We start from the raw sequence: 17,880 nt of genomic DNA, 5'->3' as shown, positions 1-17,880 counted from the left end.
AATCATTACTTGGGCATCTTTTTCCTTTTTTTTGGCACATTATCTTTCTTTGCTTGATTTGTATCATCACGTATCGGTCCGGAGACTCAATTGCTTGACATAAAAATTTAAAATCATTAAAACACAGGGAGTCACCACCAATCTTTTTTAGAGTGTGGTTGGCCATCTATAAAATTTTATCTTTCTAATAAAATAATAAAACGAATTTAAAGTTTATTAAAAAAATAATTTTGGTTTACAAAAATAGGATTGGGTTTGGGAGTCGGTTATGCGTGAGAAAGGATTAGGACCCCTATAACGCCCATAAAATTAGTATCAATTAATCATGCACTATTTATAATTTTGGACAAAAATGATTTTTATATGAAATTTAATCATAATTCTCTTTATTTTTAAGAAAGAAAATCAATTAAAATATTTATTTAGGAATATTATGAAAATCTTTAGATTAAAGAAATATCTTATAATTCTCCAATATCTAAGCAAAATTCAAAGATAAATCCTTTTTGTCTGAGATTCACCATAAAATTTCTTTAAACGTAAAAATAACATTCTTTACAAATGATAATTGTTGGTAACTCTCCAACATTTAGGTAGATTACTAAAAATTATCTTCCTCATAATGCTATTTTAATTTTATTTTTTTAAACTAAATTTTTAAGAACTTTTTATGCAATAGAAATGAAGAATGATATAATGAACATTAAACATCAATAATTAAAATAAATGTATATATGCATAATTAGTGTAAACATTTATCTAAAAATGAGATATATGCAAATGATGATAAGATAAGAATTTAGGAATTGGGTTTTTAAATATAAAAAGACCATTTGGACTCTTCAAACTCTAAACAAAATTTGCGTGCAACTACTTATATTTAATATCTCATTTTATTTTTATTCATTATTTAATTTATTATTTTAAAATGCAAAAGTATATGAAAATTCTTAATGAAATAAAATTTCCTAAATACCTTATCATTTAGGCAACATTTGGGAATAAATTACTTTACAAAAAGTTTTCATACAAATCTTTAAGAGTTTAGAATTTTTTTAGAGCTTCGGGACTTTAGGGCTTAAGCTTTCATTTAGGGTTTAAACTAAGGTTTCAGGGTTTTGTTTAAGGTTTAAGGTTTCACTCCAAGTTTAGGGTTTCACTTAGGGTTTTAACTTTAAGGTTTTGTTTTAGGGTTTCACATTAAAATTTCATTTTTATGGTTTAGGTTCTCACTTAGGGCTTTAGGGTTTCATTAAAGTTTCTTTCAGTGTTTCATTTTAGGGTTTTAGTTTAAGGATTAAAAAATTTATGAATCTCTTTAAAAATCTTTAACATTTAGGTAGATTTTTGAAGTAAGCTTATTTTTTATAATTTTTCATATAAAAATGAACTTTTATATTTTATTTATTTTATTTTTTCTTTAAAATTATCATTATTATTTATCCATCTTAATTTATTTTAATTTTATTATTTAATAATTCCTCAACATCTTGATGGAATTATTTTTTTAAAAATAGGATTTTTTTATTCCCTCCAACATCTAAGTGGGAATTTCAAAATTATTCCATTATTTTTGTTTAAGCATTATGATTATTATAATTATTGTTTTATTTTGCATAAAGTTAAAGTGTATAGAAAATAAATTGAATCAAACATAAATTAAAGCATGAAAGATTAAATTGTATAAAATTAACATAGGCATAAAAATCTAACCAATAAAGAAATTAAAAATGCATGGAACTTAAATTGTAATTAAACTTAATCAACCCTAAAAAGAATGTGCATGGACATGAGTGATACCAAATACGCATGAAAATGTATGTTATTGAGAGCAAACAACTGTAAGCCTCATATTCTAAATTTTTTTTTTTTTTTTTTTTTATATATACCTATTCCTTGGGTCTTCACTTCCTATGTTTCCATGAAGTTTTTATTTTTATTTTTTAAACAAGGAACTTAAAAAAACAGAAATATCAAGATTTCCCAACACAGCCAACATGCAAGAAAATGAACGTCGGAGCTTTGAACCCATTCATGCAAACCCATGCAAGACGGGCTAGACGCTTCAACTGCATAATTCCCACTTTCCCTTGTTTAGAAAATCCTTCTTCATCTTTTGTTGATTCTCGGTTTTATTATTCCTTTGGAATTTGAAGTCCTAAACTTTAAATAAACACTGAAGGAAAAACTAAGTTCAGAAACAGGCTCTAAATGATATAAATGAAGCTAGGAAACCAAACCGAAAAGTTGGGTATTTCCTTTCTAGAATGGAGCTCTAAAAGCCCCTCTATTTTTATTTCTTCAGCCCCTATTTTGGCTTTAGCTTTCGGTCAAAAGGAAAAACTTTCCTTTCCCAGTTCTTTCACGTTAAACCTTGCGTCTTTGCTTAGAAGATGAAGTGACTCATGATGATCAAGGGCTTTAAAACAGAAAAACAAAAGTAAACCGAGCATGATTTTTATTCTTTCAAACTTGACATGTCAAACAAAATCTAATCTCATAAATTCATATAAGATGAACATGAAAGAAAAGAAGATACCTGTTAGTCTCTGCTCCTTTTCTGATTAATTTTTTTTTTGTTTCACGTTGCTGTTTTTCTTCCACTAGCTGTTATTTTTCTTCTTTCTCCTCTTTTCCGCTGTTCATGCTAGGTTTTTGTTCTACTTTCTTCCTTCTGCTCACGTCTTTTTTCTGTATTTTCTTTATGGTTTCTGCTTCTTTTTTTTTTTTGGTTTTTCTGCTTCAGGTCTTGGTTTCTTCGCTGTTGGTTTCATGTTTCTTTTTTTTTTTTTTTACTGCTTCTCCAGTTTTCGTTGCCACCCAGTTACTTCATTAACTGCCTTTTCTTTTTTCTTTTTCTGGTTCCGCTTGCCTCTTCCCTCCGTGCTCTTCTTTTTTTTTTCCTACCCGGATGTTCACTGGTTCTTCTCTCTTCTGCTATTTTTTTTTTTGTTTTTTTTTTTGCTGCTCATGTCTGGCTGCTGCTATTTTTCTACTCCCTATTCTCCTTCTTTTTTCGTTTCGTTGCTGGTATCTTTTTTTTCTTCTCTTCGTGTTCTGTTGGTCCTTTTTTTGTTTCGTTTTTCTGGTATTTGCTGCCAGGTTTTTTTGGTGCTGCCGTATGCTTTTCCTCGTCTTCTCTGTTTTTCGTCTTTGCCTGCCCCTTTTTTTGTTGTCGTTTCTTCACAAAGGCCCCCATGTTCATGCAGACTTTTTTTCATTTTCACGTTTTCCTCCCTATGCCCATGCATGGCCCTCCTAGCCAGGTCTTCATTCTCCCTTTTTCATGGCTTTTACTTCCCAAATCGGGCTAACCGAATGGCCCATTTCTTGGCCATGTTTTGGGCTTTAAATTGTTCTCTTTTTTTTTTTTTTTTTTTGAGCCTTTGAATTTTTATTATTTATTTTACCAAGCTTTTTGTTGTTTTTATTTTATTTATATTATTATTTTTTAATTTTTGTTATTATTTATTTATTTGGTTTTTTGTTTAATGACCAACAATGGGCCATTAATGGGTTTTTAAAAATGGGCCTTTATTGGGCCTTTTGTCGGGTCATTTTGAGTATTATTCAAACCAATACAATGAGCCTCCCTATGATGCCCACATTGGGCCTCATATCGAGCCATTTAAAAATGGGCCCTGTAATAAGCTTAAAAAATAATAATCAAGGTTCAATTATAAAAATAAGTTTGGATTAAAATGATAAAATATCTTAGACAAAAATAGGTGTTTACAATTTGTACCATATCTCTTAGCTTGTTGTTCTTGATTGTATTTTTTGTTCTCTCTTTAAAAATTATCATGTCAACAAAGTTCTTGATGGTGTTTTCAATTATCTTTTCATAATATGGAGCTTTAAAGGTATTTACTAACAAAATTGTAGTATTTTTTCTAGTGAGTGGTGGTTGGACATGGGCAGTAACATCCCTTCACTTCTGAACATATTTCTATCTTTTTTTTTCTCATGCTTTGTAAAAACAAACGATTAGAAGTTAAATCTATCATGTGCATATATTGTGTAATAAAGGCATTGCTAATTCCCTTCTGCCATGGATATGAGATCTATCTAGTTGTACATACCATCTAGTAGCAGAATTAATGAGATTGTTTCGGTAGACATAAACAACTTCTTATCATGTGCATATGTAATCATCTTATAGCAGTATATTGTGACATGTGTTATAAGACATTTAATTTCATCATATTTCTTAAACTTAGGCACCTTTGAATTTGGGTGGAATCACCACATCATGGATTAGGCATAGTCCAACAACATTCATTGAGGCATAGAAATCCATCCTTTCTATAGCTTGAAGCCTTTCCTTTATGTGATCCATCTTTTGCTAAAATTCATAGTCCTTTTTGGTTTTTACTGTGCTATTTTTAGTTTCTATTGTTCCTTTGGATCATTAAAATTAGAAACTTGAGTTGGAATAGATGCTTTGACATTAAGAACATGGGTGATGTGTCTTTAAAAGTGAGTAAAAATAGCTATTAAGGGCATGTCAGAATCATATAAGGGTAACTTTTAGTAAATAACATTTGAGTTTATACCCTTTGAGATGCTTGAGCTTAGTATCGACCAAAACCAATTGGATTTAATGGATCATCAACATTTTCATTTTAGACAGCCATTTCTTCGACCATCGACTTTTTTTTTTTGTTTAAATTTTTTCAGCAACTTAGTTATATTTTCTAGTTATTCCTCCAACTCATCTCGTGCCTTATCTATGTTTTGGATACAGAGAACTTGTTCTTTTTTAAATGATCTTAGCTTGATATTGAGTGTTGTATTGCCTCATATTGTTCAAATATTGAGCTATCTTTAAACCTTTGTTACCACAATTAGGGCTTTATATTATGAGTAAATATGCATGAATTACTATAATGGAAAACAATCTCTAACAAAAAATTTAATGTGATGATGCAAATGCATAAATATACAAGCAAAGAAATATGTTAGTATATACAATGTATACAGAAATATTAAAAAAAATGTAATTTTTCATATAAGGGATGTCCTTTTATATGTCTTATTTTTAAGGTTTTCTAGACAAAGAGAAAGCTAGGGCTCTAACTTCGGTTTGGATTCGTAGAGTTTATTTAGATGCTGGGCTTAAGGGCTTGACAATCTAAAAGTTACCAAATTGTTCCTTTTATCATTATCTATTATAAACTAGTAAGGCACCTTAATTCTCACCCATTATAAACTTAAATGAAAAAGGGTTTAATTTGAATGGGAGTGTTTCGTCAACTCACATAGAGGTTATCACTTTATAAAAGTGTAGGTACTTGCTCATTTCTAAGAAATAATAAAACTCGGGTATAGAGCTTTTACATGAATATACATGTGTAATGTGTGTGAAAGAATATACATACCCTTTTTATTTACAAATTTAAATCAAATTTTATGAAAAGAAAAACAAACAAATAAATTAGTATCCATGAAAATTTCTATACAAAAATGCAAGATAAACAAATAAAGTAGTACACATGAAAAACTTATAAATAATCATATAATAAAAATCATCAAAATAAGGTTTAAGGTAACATATGACTAAAAACTGGCTTGACTCTTTAATGTCTGTAGTGAATTCATCAAATTGTCATAACGTTTAAGTCCGAGAATCTAACCATTTGTCACAAAAATTATAGAGTCGTTACCAATTTTTTTTATCTAGGTATGATTGGCCAGTTAAGTGAATGTATCATTTTTAAAGAGTTCCTAAACTTGACTAAGAGTCCCTAAAAAGAATAAGTTTCAATTTACATCTTTAGCATTAGGTTCAAGAGTTGATTAAGTGTAGGAAAGGTTTTAGTACCTCTACAACACCAAAAAATTGGTATCAAATTAATCTTATGTTATCATGTCTAAGCTTTAATTAAAAATAGTTTTATTAATTTTGATATTTAAATATTGAAAAAAAGTCTTTAAGCTTTCACAAAAATTTTTTTTTTTTTTCACTCAAAAGCATTCAAGATAAACTTATTGTTGACTTGAAGAGGCTTTATTGTCATTTTTTTTTTATGAAAATAAATTATTTTAAACATCATTATATACGACCAATCATCATACAATAATTGTACAAAATAATTATACAAAAAATTTATAATTCCTAACCTAATAAAATAAAATAATAATATAGAGAGATTACATCTATTTTTATCTAAAAATATATTTACTCTAAAAATGTTTAAAAAATAAAATAAATAACTAAATATGAAAATAAATAAAGAAAACAAATAACTAATAAAAAAAGAATAATCTATTTTTAAAAACAAAACATAATATAAAAAATAAATAAATAAAAATTTTATAGTTAAAAAAAATTAGAACAAGCAAATGGGTGAAAGCTCGAATTCGGGTCGAGAGGCAACACATGGATTCTGGTCCATAATCTACTTTTCTTTCTTTCAAGATGGTAGCATTTTGTTTGGATTATGAAACCAAAATGATTCTTGTATTTAGACGAAGTAGTGGATTTGACACTTTGAAATTCATTTGTACAAATCGAGTCCATTAACTTCAACAGATTGTAAAATTCAATCCAATCAATAAAAATTTCAAGATTTCTCCGGTAGTTTTGTTAATGTTGTCGCTAACTATGTTTAAAAATTGGATATTGTGGCAAGTTCTGATGAGATAAAAAAAATCTCAAATAATATTCAAACTGAATATATTACGTAGCAAAAAAATCAAAGTATCCCTCTCTTATGTGAATCTAGTAGGAATCAAACAAATAGAGCTAACAAATAAATCACAAATCATAAGCACAACGACATAAACAATTTACATAGAAAATTTACCCAAACTAAGGAGTAAAAACCATAGGCAACAATAAATAATCTTCACTATCAAAATAATTGAAATACAAAGTTCTCTCTAGCTAACACTAGAGGTATACAAACACAATAACTCAAGATTAAATCATCTTGGTAAAGAAATAATCTTACAAGAGAAAATTGGAGAAGTCTTAGTAAATTGGACCTTTCATATTTGAGAAAATGTACAAAAACCTTGCATCTAAATGTGCACAAGTGATCATAAGACACATTTTTGCTAGATGAAACTTTACTTAGAACTTCAAAATCTAAAGAAACATATAATGTGAAATTCGAAACATATAATGTGAAATTCAAAACATATACAACTATACTCAAAGCCTCACCCCAAAAAGATTTTGACAATTGTGTTGGTGAAAGCAAACATCTTACCCTTTCCATTAGTGTCCTGTTTATCTTCTCATCTAACCCATTCAACTGAGAAATTTTAGGATTTAACTTTTGATGTCTAATACCTTGTTATCTGTAATATTCATTAAAAGGTCTAGTGTACTTATCCCAATTATCAGTCCTTATGCATTTCAATTTTAACCTTGTTTGTCTTTCAACTAAAGCATGAAATTGTTTAAACACATCTAACATTTACTTTTTCAATTTCAAGGTATAAGCTTGAAAGATCATCTATAAAAGTCACAAAATAGTTGGAACCATGAAATGTTTTTGTTGTCATAGGACCACAAACCTCAGAATATAGTAAATCAAGTATACTTGGCTTTTATGATGAATAAAATATCTTCAATGCAACACTAGTTTGTTTTCCTACCAAGCAATGAGTACAATTCTTCACAAATACACTCTTCACTCCAGAAAGAAGATTTTTTTTAGCCAAAACCTTCAAACTCTTCTCGCTCATATGACTAAGTAGCATATGTCAAAGCTCGTTATATCATAATTATCTATTGCATTGATAATGGAATCAGATACCTTTGCCTGCATTAAATACAATGAACAGTGTTCAGATCCTTAGTTACAATCATAGAACCTTTGGTGTGCTTCCACTAACTATCACAAAAAATGTTGCAAAATCTTTCATCATCAAGCTTTCTAGCAGAAATCAAATTCATGTGAATATTGAGAATATATTTAACATTTTTCAAGACCAACATAGTGCCATTATTGGTTTTTAAGAACACATCTTTCATACCAATAAGTTTAGCTGAGCTATCATCACTCATTCTTATACTCTTAAAATCACCAACTATGTAATATGTAAAGTAGTCCTTCCGAGATGTAACATGAATTGTGGCACCAGTATCAATCACCCAACTAGTCTTATGACGTGTAAGATTAACAACATTATCGTCATATAAAATAAGTAAGCCATCTGTAACAATAGCAACTTTATTAGCATCATTACTATCACCATTATTCTTTTTCTTATTGTTGTCACTATTATTGTCTCTTTTCAACTTTCAGCAATATTTTTTTATATACCTTTTTAGACTACAATAATGACACTCAACATTGATAAATCTATTAGATTTCTCTTGCTTGTGACTCTGTTATTTAGATATTTGCTTTTACTTCTCTTCTTATTTTCTATGACGAAGACATTAGACTATGAAGAGGAACCTTATGACTTTTTTCTCATCTCATTATTCAAAACACCACTATTAGCCAAATTCATAGTAATAATAATATTTGAGTCTGAGTTAGATAATGTTGTTTTAAACGTCTTCCATAACTCTGAAAATACACCAAGAGGCCATAAACCCTATATCTCATCTTTAAATTTGAGATTCATGCCAACCAACTGATTAATAATACCTTGATATGCATTCAAGTGATCTATCATTGGAGTTTTATCATGATATTTCAAACTTATCAATTGCTTAATTAAAAACAGTTTATTATTCCCAGTTTTTGAACATACAACTCTTTAAGCTTGCTCTACAAAGTGCATGTATGTGTCTCTCCACTAATATAGTTTAAAACATTATCATCTACCTATTGTCTAATATAATCACATACCTATCGATGAAACAAATTTCATTTTACATCTATTTTATTTTCAAGATTTTCAGTGGCAAACATAGGTAAATGATAATCCTTCACATAAAGTAAGTCTTCTATTTTCCCTGTCCATACATAGTAATTTGAATTGCTCAAATTAATCATTCTACTTGTATTGACTTCTATTATTCAACACAAGGCATAAATCAAATAACCTGAGCTTTGATACCATTTTGATGGGATAAAATAACTTCAAACAATATTTAAATTGAATGTGTTATGTGGCAAAAAAAAAATTACATTATCCCTATCTTATGTGAATCCAGTAGGAATCAAATAAATAAAGCTAACAAATAAATCACTAAATCATAAGCACACAGATCAAAGTAATTTACGTGAAAAACCTCTCTAAAACAAGGAGAAAAAATCATGGATAGTAGCAAATAATTTCTATTGTCAAAATAATGGGAATGCAATGTTTTCTCTAGTTAACACTAGAAGTATACAACAATAATATCTCAAGGTTAAATAATCTTGATAAATAAACAATCTTGCAAGAGAAAAATGAAAAAGTCTTAATAAATTTAGATATTAACAAACACGCACAAAATCAATAGATAAAAAACTCGAAACTCGATTTTCATTGTTCAGACTGAAAAATAATAAGTTGTGAATACACTAATAAAATTTTAACTTAATCAGCTAATGAATTAATCTCGATCAAATTATTTGACTAAAATTATACAACATCTCTTTTTTCTCTATTATTGTCACATTACTCTCTTATTTCTTTTTTAACCATATAAAGATTTAAAATCCTATAAATATGCATCAAAAAACTAAAAAGTCTTTTGATGAGTTTTGGTTTATGACACCTCCTCGTGGAGAAAACCAAGCCAACATGTTCATGGACTTTTGAATTATAAACAGACGATGACGTGACATTTTTCGGTCGTGCGAAGTTTACGTGTGTTAGTAGGATCGGGTCAACCTTTCTTTCTTCTTTACTATTATTTCTCCCCCTGACCTCATCGATTTACCTACTTTGGGTCACATATGCAGGTGAAGTACTTTGTATTCGTGAGTGTTGACCATGGACCATGGTGCTTTTATTTTCATTGACGATGGACTTTTGCTACTTGTTTCATGTGGCCAGCTTTCAATTTTCAATATTACCGGCTGTTTGATCTACCGCAATTAGCTAGTAAAATATAAACACCCTTCAGCCTTGAAATTACTGTTACGTTTGATGCCGAGAAGTGAGTACGAAGCTGGGCTGAAGATGATCATGATGATGGAGGAACAGACCACAAATACTGAGAAAATTCAAGAACAGGTATTAGGGGAAATACTGAGGAGAAATGCCAGAACAGAATATTTAAGGAGATTCCTCCATGGCCAAACTGACCTGAAACTCTTCAAAAAAAATGTTCCCATTGTTACTTACGAAGATATCAAGCCTTACATTGATCGGATTGCTAATGGGGAGCCATCAGATATCCTTTTAGATGAACCTGTCGTTCAGTTCTATCGAAGGTATAAATTTTTTGTTTCCGTTTTCCACAGTTTTTTTTTTTTTTTTCTGCTTCCTCCAAATTCAATCCTGTTTGATCATATGCAGCAGTGGGACATCAGGAGGGCAGCCAAAGTTGATACCTGCCACGGCTGAACTTGCTAACAAATGGTCAATATCTCTTACCTTGGTACGGTCTGTGATGACAAAGTAAGGAATTGAGCCCAAATCTTGTTACAGTATATATATATATATATATATATATATATTTATTGAATTGCAATATGATCAGATGATTAAAATGCCATAGTGCCATGTTCTATCTGCTGCATGTAAAATTCATTGTTTATTAATTGATCAATGATTTTGTAACATTTTAATATCTCATAATATTGTGGGATTACATTATAATATATATATATATAGATATAGATATTTGAACTCATATTTATAAGATATTTTTAATATGGTAAAATCGTTAAATTTTAAAATTAAAATAGATAATATACTTAAATTAGTGTGATTCCTACAAACATGAGAGAATCATCTTTGATTCTAAAAGAAAAAAAAAAAAAAAACCTTTATATTACAGGATCCAATTATGTCAGTGGCTTGAAATATTGGTGACTTTGTCTCATTGTTTCAAAAGAAAAACGAAAGAGATTGTCTATGTCTATATATGATAATACTATTATTTGTAAGCTTGGAGCTCAAGTACTGGGTCAAGTGCTTTAGCCGGCAAATTTGACTTTCTAGTGGACATAGGTTTAGGGCCTAAGAAATTGGTTTCTAGAGTGCATACGGATACAATAATTATTTCTAACTAATTTTAAATGGTGCAATGTACGGATATACAATTATATGTAAAATTTTAATTATAATATAATTAATAATTTTTATATAAAAATAAAAAATTTAAAGTAAATAAAAAACAAATATCATAGATCAATATGTAACTAAAATAAAATTTTAAGAAGATTTTGTAATAAAATTATTTATCATATTTACATGGAGATATGTATTAAGTACCATAGTTAGTATAAAGTTTATAAAGAAAATAAGTTATGATCCCAACTTTATTTAAAACCTTTTTTTTTTTGGATAAGTATATTCTTTTAGCTCTTATATAGAAAGAATGCATTATAATCAAAATTTAATAATTTTGATCTTCAAAAAACTCTCAAAACTATAAAAATATGAATTATACATGAAAATAATTTTCTGCTTATGGTTGATTGTATATTTATATTATTTTAATGAAAAAGAAATTAGATTAATAAAAGATAATTAAGCAATAGATCAAGTTTTGAACAAGGTCATGTTAAAAACCAATAAAATAGCAAAAAATGCAATTCAATCTAATTAAACCAAGAAAGAAATAGAAACTAATATAGAAAAGAAAAGCAGGATATATAATTGTAATATTAGTCAAAACAAAATTGAGGTGAAATGGTAGTTAATTTGATAATTTTGATCCATTTTGTAATCAAAATGAAAACATTTATATTATTAAATATGAACATGATCAATGTGATATTGATTTTAATTCTTTTCATAATAAAAAGTGATACATTAGTAACTATTTCTGAAATCACAAAATCAGATTATGCACATCATGAGATAAAGATTTTTGATATGCTGAATTTGACTTTAACTCGAGCATTATGTCAGTTCATTCATACCAAAAGAATTGTTTACTTTTTAGCAAGCCATATAACTAAGATTGAGTGTGAGATTAGCAACCAACTTGGGATCATTTCCAAGCCTGGTTTCTAGACTCGTGCTTCTTGATGTTAAAGAAAACCATTTTTTTTCATAAAAAAATTGAATGAATAAAAGAGAAATTATATCAACTACCCAATGTGATTAAAGGAAAGCATCTATAAACACAAAAGTAAAAAAAAAAAAAAAAAACACCCTTGATGATCAATATTCAACATTATTGTTAGTATAATGAACAGTAATCGAGAAACTAAAAAAATAATGTAACTTAACAAAAATACAACAATGAAAAAAATCAAAATCAGCATAATTCATTGTCATAAAAAAATTAATATAATTGTATGACAAAAATTTACCTAATCACAAATTGATATATTTGGAGATAGCCTCCTAACACTCTTATCTTATATAATTCTCTATTTATAATAAGAATTATATAGCTTCTTATAAAGTAATTAAAAGTAATTTAAGCAGAATAATTATAATGGATTGATTATTTGAGAATACATTATGAAATAGTAAATTATGATGGTGAATATGTGTGATTGTAATTAATACTTTTATTGATAGAAATATAAAAAAATGTGTTTGCAATTAATTAGCCTTTTTACTTTAGGTTTGAGTTCTTAGCGTTATATGACTTATATATTCATCACATAAGTTATTTTTTAATTAAATACTAAAATTATAGATATCAAATAATCAATACTTTTAAAGTATATTTTTTATTTATAGTGTTCATGTTTAGTATTTAAAATTAAGAATTAAATTTATTTGAAAGTAATTTAAGATAATTGAATTGTAACGTAATTATAAAAGACAATAATATTTGATATTTATAAGAAAATGAATATAGTTAATTTAGGCAAAATAAATATATTTAAATTATTAAAATTTGTATGAAAACAAATCAAAATAATTAATGTAGGACATATGATGATTATGCAAGATCATCCACATGTCAAAAGAATAAATCATCTACATTTGATTTTTTTCTTTTTGTTAAAAGTTTTAGCTTTTACATATTTATATAAGATAAAAATTTATATGAAAATAAATCAAAATAATTAATGTAGGACATAAGGCAATCGTTCAACCATATGTCAAAAGAATAGATCATCCATATTAGATTTTTTTTCCTTTTTTGTTAAATTTTGGCTTTTATATATTTATATAAGATTAATTTGGATTTTTTTAATTAAAATTAATTAATTTCATTCAAAGAAAATTGTAAATTATCATTGGTTTTAGTTATTTCCTGTTTTCATTTTCCCGGCACATAACATTTTTTTCTTTATGTGAAATAATCATACTGAAATATGATGCTCCACATCATAATTCATTCAATCATTTTGGTATCCATTCTATTAGATCCTCCTGAAACACTGTTGCACAAAAGGTCCCCTCTGCTTCTTTTACTTATTGGCTTCAAAACAGCTTTGAAGAGCTTTTACAAGTTACAACAGCATAATCCGAAAACTAACAACTTCAGTTTATCCATTTACAGGCACTTTGGTGACTTAGATCAAGCCGGTAAAAGAATGGAACTTATGTTTACTGGACCAGAGATTGAAACTCCTTCTGGCCTCAAGGCGACATCTGTCTCAACAAGTAGATTCAAGGAGAGTAGCTTTAGAACCATTTTGTCCAAGCTTTACACAAGCCCTATCGAGACAATCTTTTGCTCAGACACCAAACAGAGCATGTACTGTCAATTGCTTGCTGGTTTAATACAACGAGAAGAGGTTGTTATGTTTGGCTCAGTCTTTGCATCTACGGTGCTAAGAGCTATCAAGTTTTTAGAAGACTACTGGCAAGAGCTATGCTCTAACATAAAAACAGGTCAAATAAGCGATTGGATCATTGACTCAGAATGCAGAAATGCGGCATCATTGATCATGAACCCTAATCCAGAATTGGTTCATTCGATAGAAAAAATATGCAGTTGTAAATCATGGGAAGGAATAATCAGAAAGGTATGGCCTAAAGCAAAGTATATCAGTGCACTTACTACAGGCGTTATGAGACAATATACTACAGAACTTGAGTTCTATGGCGGAGGGCTCCCTTTAGTGTCATGTATTTATGCTAGCTCAGAAGCTATTTGTGGGATCAATTTAGAACCTCTAAGCAAGCCTTCAGATGTCTTTTACACATTTCTCCCCAATATGGCTTATTTTGAATTTCTTCCTATGAAGAAAGACTATGTAACAATTTCTCAAGATCAGGCTCAGTTTGATGGTGTGTCTCACCATGAATCAGAAATGAAGACCAACAATGAAGATACTGAACCTGTTGATCTTGTAAATGTGAAGCCTGGTCAGTGTTATGAACTACTTGTCACAACTTCTGCAGGTAAAATTTCCACCTTCGAGTTTAAATCATAAAAATACCCGTATCATTTAATCTAATTCCATGTCCTAATTCTATATTAGACTTCCTACAGAAACGGGTCAGATAATGATCCAACCTTGTCGATGACATTCCTTGTTCTTTTTCTTTTTTTTTTTTTTTTTTTTTCAGGATTATATCGATATAGAGTTGGAGACATTCTTATGGTGAGTGGTTTCCACAATAATACACCTCAATTCCAATTTGTGGAGAGGCAAAATGTTATTCTAAGTATTTATGTGGATAAAACAAGCGAAGCAGACCTCTTGAAGGCAGTGACAGAAGCAAAGACTCTTCTTGATCCGCTTGGATTCATCTTGACAGGGTTTACTAGCTATGCTGATACTTCTTCAACACCAGGTCACTATGTCTTATTTTGGGAGCTGAAGGGAAAAAAAGGCAACAATATCAAAGAGCTTGATCCAAAGATAATGCTAGAATGTTGCTCTAAAATGGAAGAGTTATTGAATTATACATATAAAATCCATAGGAAAGAAAATGCGATTGCAGCTTTGGAGATTAGGGTGGTAAAACAAGGAACTTTTGTTGCACTAATGGATTACTATGTGTCCAAAGGAGCTTCTCTGAGCCAATACAAGGCACCTAGTTGCATCAAATCTAAGGAAGCTTTAAAGATATTAGATTCAAGAGTGATAGGAAAGTTCTTCAGCCCAAAAATTCCTATGTGATTAGTCGAAGCTTTTCCTATTTAAGTGTTAGAAACTACCAATTAAGTCATTCAATATTTAAAACTCCTATGGTTATGTGATTAGGTAATGCCTTCTGATTTTCTTGTTTATTGTTACCTTTGTTTTACATTTTAAAAGTACCATGTCCTGCAAATGTTACCCCTTCTTGTCCCATCTCGTATAGAAATAATCTTTTTTAATTCTTTATATTCATTTTATGATAATTTGTTTAAACCCTTTGTTTAAAGATAATTTGCTTGTTATGTTTCTTGCTAAAATTTTTGTTTTAAAAGGATAAGGAAAAAGAGTAAATTAATAAATGTTTTATCACTGATTTAAGTTTTTTAAATTAATTTTTTGTTTTAATTATTAAAATAAAAAAATAACATTTTGGTCACCCATGTTTATAAATGTTGTTGTTTTTGGTATCTTTAAAGAGAAATATCTTTAATTTTTTGTTGGTTTTCAAAACACAATCATATCATCGAAGGATAATTTTATGTTGGTTTATTCATGTTTACAAATTATATCCAATTATTTTGCAAAATAAACCACTTTTAAATATAACTAGTGGTAAGATCTGCGTGTTACTGCAGATTTATTTTAGTGATAAAAATAAAGTTGTTAGCTATAAAAAAAAAAATTGTATCATATAATCATTGAAATGAAAGAAAACAGCGAAGATAATTGCATCAAGTTGATCAGTAATTAAAGGAAATATAATAATTTAGAGCTAAAGTTTTAAGCCATTCAATACATATAATAGCAGAATGACCAAAAAAAAAAAAATAATAACGATAACAGTTAAAGTCTAAGTTACAGCACGACAATGAAGAAGTTTATACATAGTCATGACAAATGATTACTTTGAAAGTATTGTATGTGATCATAGCAAATATGTTCCTATCTAATCATATTATCAATATTATCATGATAATAGAAAAAATAAAATTTAAGAACCTGCAACAATGAAGAAGTTTATACGTAGTCACGATAAATGATTACTTTGAAAGTATTGTATCTTATCATAGCAAATAAGTTTGTATCTAATCACATTACCAATATTATCATGATAATAGAAAAAATAAAAGTTAAGAACCTGCATGATGATACTGGCAATATGAAGGAAAAAGAAAGAAGTTTGAATTAAAGGAAATATAATAATTCAGAGCCAAAGTTTTAAGCCATTCAATAAGTATAACAGCAGAATGACCTAAAAAAGGATAACACTTCAAGTCTAATTTACAGCATAGCAATGAAGAAGTTTATACATAGTCATGATAGATGATTACTTTGAAAGTATTGTATCTGATCATAGCAAATAAGTTCGTATCTGATCATATTACCAATATTATCATGATAATAGAAAAAATAAAAGTTAAGAACCTACATGATAATATTGGTAATATGAAGGAAAAGAAAGAAATTTGAATTAAAAAAAATAAATGTAAAAAATTTTATAGATAGATTGTAACTTTTTTTTAAGATGTTTTTTTTTTTTTTTTTTTTTTTTTTTTTTTTTTTTTTTCATTTTCATTGATAATAAAGAAAACAAAAACATTATGTGTAAATAAAGCAATCAGAAACAAAATAAATTGTAATAACAACAAAAGAATTAGGATATCATCAATCATCTGTATGTACAAATCAACTAACAAAAAGTTAATTACAGGATAATTAGATCCTCACTATAATCTTGAAGGAACTTTTCTTCATGTTCAATTTTGATGTTGCTTTATATGTTGCCTAGCTTATATGCAGAAATGACTGCCTTTGGAACAAACTGCTTCCTTCATGAGCCATCAACATATTCAATTTCCTCAAATATGGTTAGTTATTTGAAGATAAATAATAAAGAAAAGAAGCAAAAATCATTATGACATATCAAACAAATTGATGGCATTATGTGTTTGATATTTCTCATAATGCAAGAAAAAAAAATGTTGCCAAAAACCTGCAGTTAAATTGGTGTCACATTTGGATATGAGGGATTCATTTCATCAAGTGTGAAAGAGTAGTCATTCTTTTTTTTTTTTTTTTTTCTCTTTTCCCTTGTAAATATTAAAGAGAAATAATGAAACTACAAACATATATAATAATGAATAAAATGTCAAATCAAAATCTGTTTTCACGTATGAAATATCAATACGGTAGTAGAGAAATAAAAGATTTAAAAAAAGTTAAGAGGGGGAAACCTAAATTTAAGTTTTTTAAGAGTTTGCTCATCATCGATCTCAGCTAATTGAATGTTTGTGGTAACCGCTTATCCAACAACGTCTTTGTGCTGATTGTACTTTCAAGTCATTAAAAGGAATTCAACAAAGCATTTAAGATGCAAAAATAAAAGTATATGTCACGGATCTAAGGAAGAGTCCTGAATCCCACATCGAACATAATAAGAAGGTCACTGGGATATAAAAAGATTCACACCACCTCTGCCTTGTGAGGCACCTTTTGTAGGATAAAACCGTGAGGCCAATGAGGTTAGAGTGAACAACACATCACAAGGGTGTGAATTGTGGCGGTCAAGTTGATCTGAGACGTCGGAAAGGTGAATGTCCGGGTCTCGGAACCGCGCGGATTCGGAGCTTAAGTCTCGACCCGTGACATATACACTGTGATCATCAATGTCGTTAAAAGAGTTGATATAAATGATTAATTACAGATGAGATTTAGACCTGAAAGCTAATCTTTTTGCACAGCTGTTTCCTTCAATGTGATTTGTTCAGAACTGACCATTTGATTCAATATTATTGAACTTGGTTCC

General features: G+C 28.6%; 1 protein-coding gene across 2 annotated transcripts; it reads left to right on the top strand.

The window, feature by feature from the left end:
- Positions 1-9,710: 9,710 nt before the first annotated feature.
- On the top strand, positions 9,711-15,281 carry LOC111302324 (indole-3-acetic acid-amido synthetase GH3.17-like). 2 transcript variants are annotated; one of them, XM_089744279.1, is made up of 4 exons: positions 9,711-10,334; positions 10,423-10,521; positions 13,541-14,388; positions 14,557-15,281. In XM_089744279.1, the coding sequence occupies exons 1-4, from the start codon at positions 10,048-10,050 to the stop codon at positions 15,111-15,113; spliced, it is 1,791 nt and encodes a 596-aa protein (XP_089600405.1). In that variant the 5' UTR covers positions 9,711-10,047; the 3' UTR covers positions 15,114-15,281. The 2 variants fall into 2 exon arrangements, with proteins under 2 accessions (XP_089600405.1, XP_022753988.2); XM_022898253.2 differs by having other exon boundaries at positions 10,420-10,521.
- Positions 15,282-17,880: the final 2,599 nt, after the last annotated feature.

This window comes from Durio zibethinus, chromosome 15 (genome assembly GCF_047325235.1).
Source record: "Durio zibethinus cultivar Kanyao isolate XHJ-2024 chromosome 15, ASM4732523v1, whole genome shotgun sequence".
Taxonomy (NCBI): Eukaryota; Viridiplantae; Streptophyta; class Magnoliopsida; order Malvales; family Malvaceae; genus Durio; species Durio zibethinus.
Note: the sequence above shows the minus strand (reverse complement) of the source record. Positions and strands in the feature narration are given on the sequence as shown.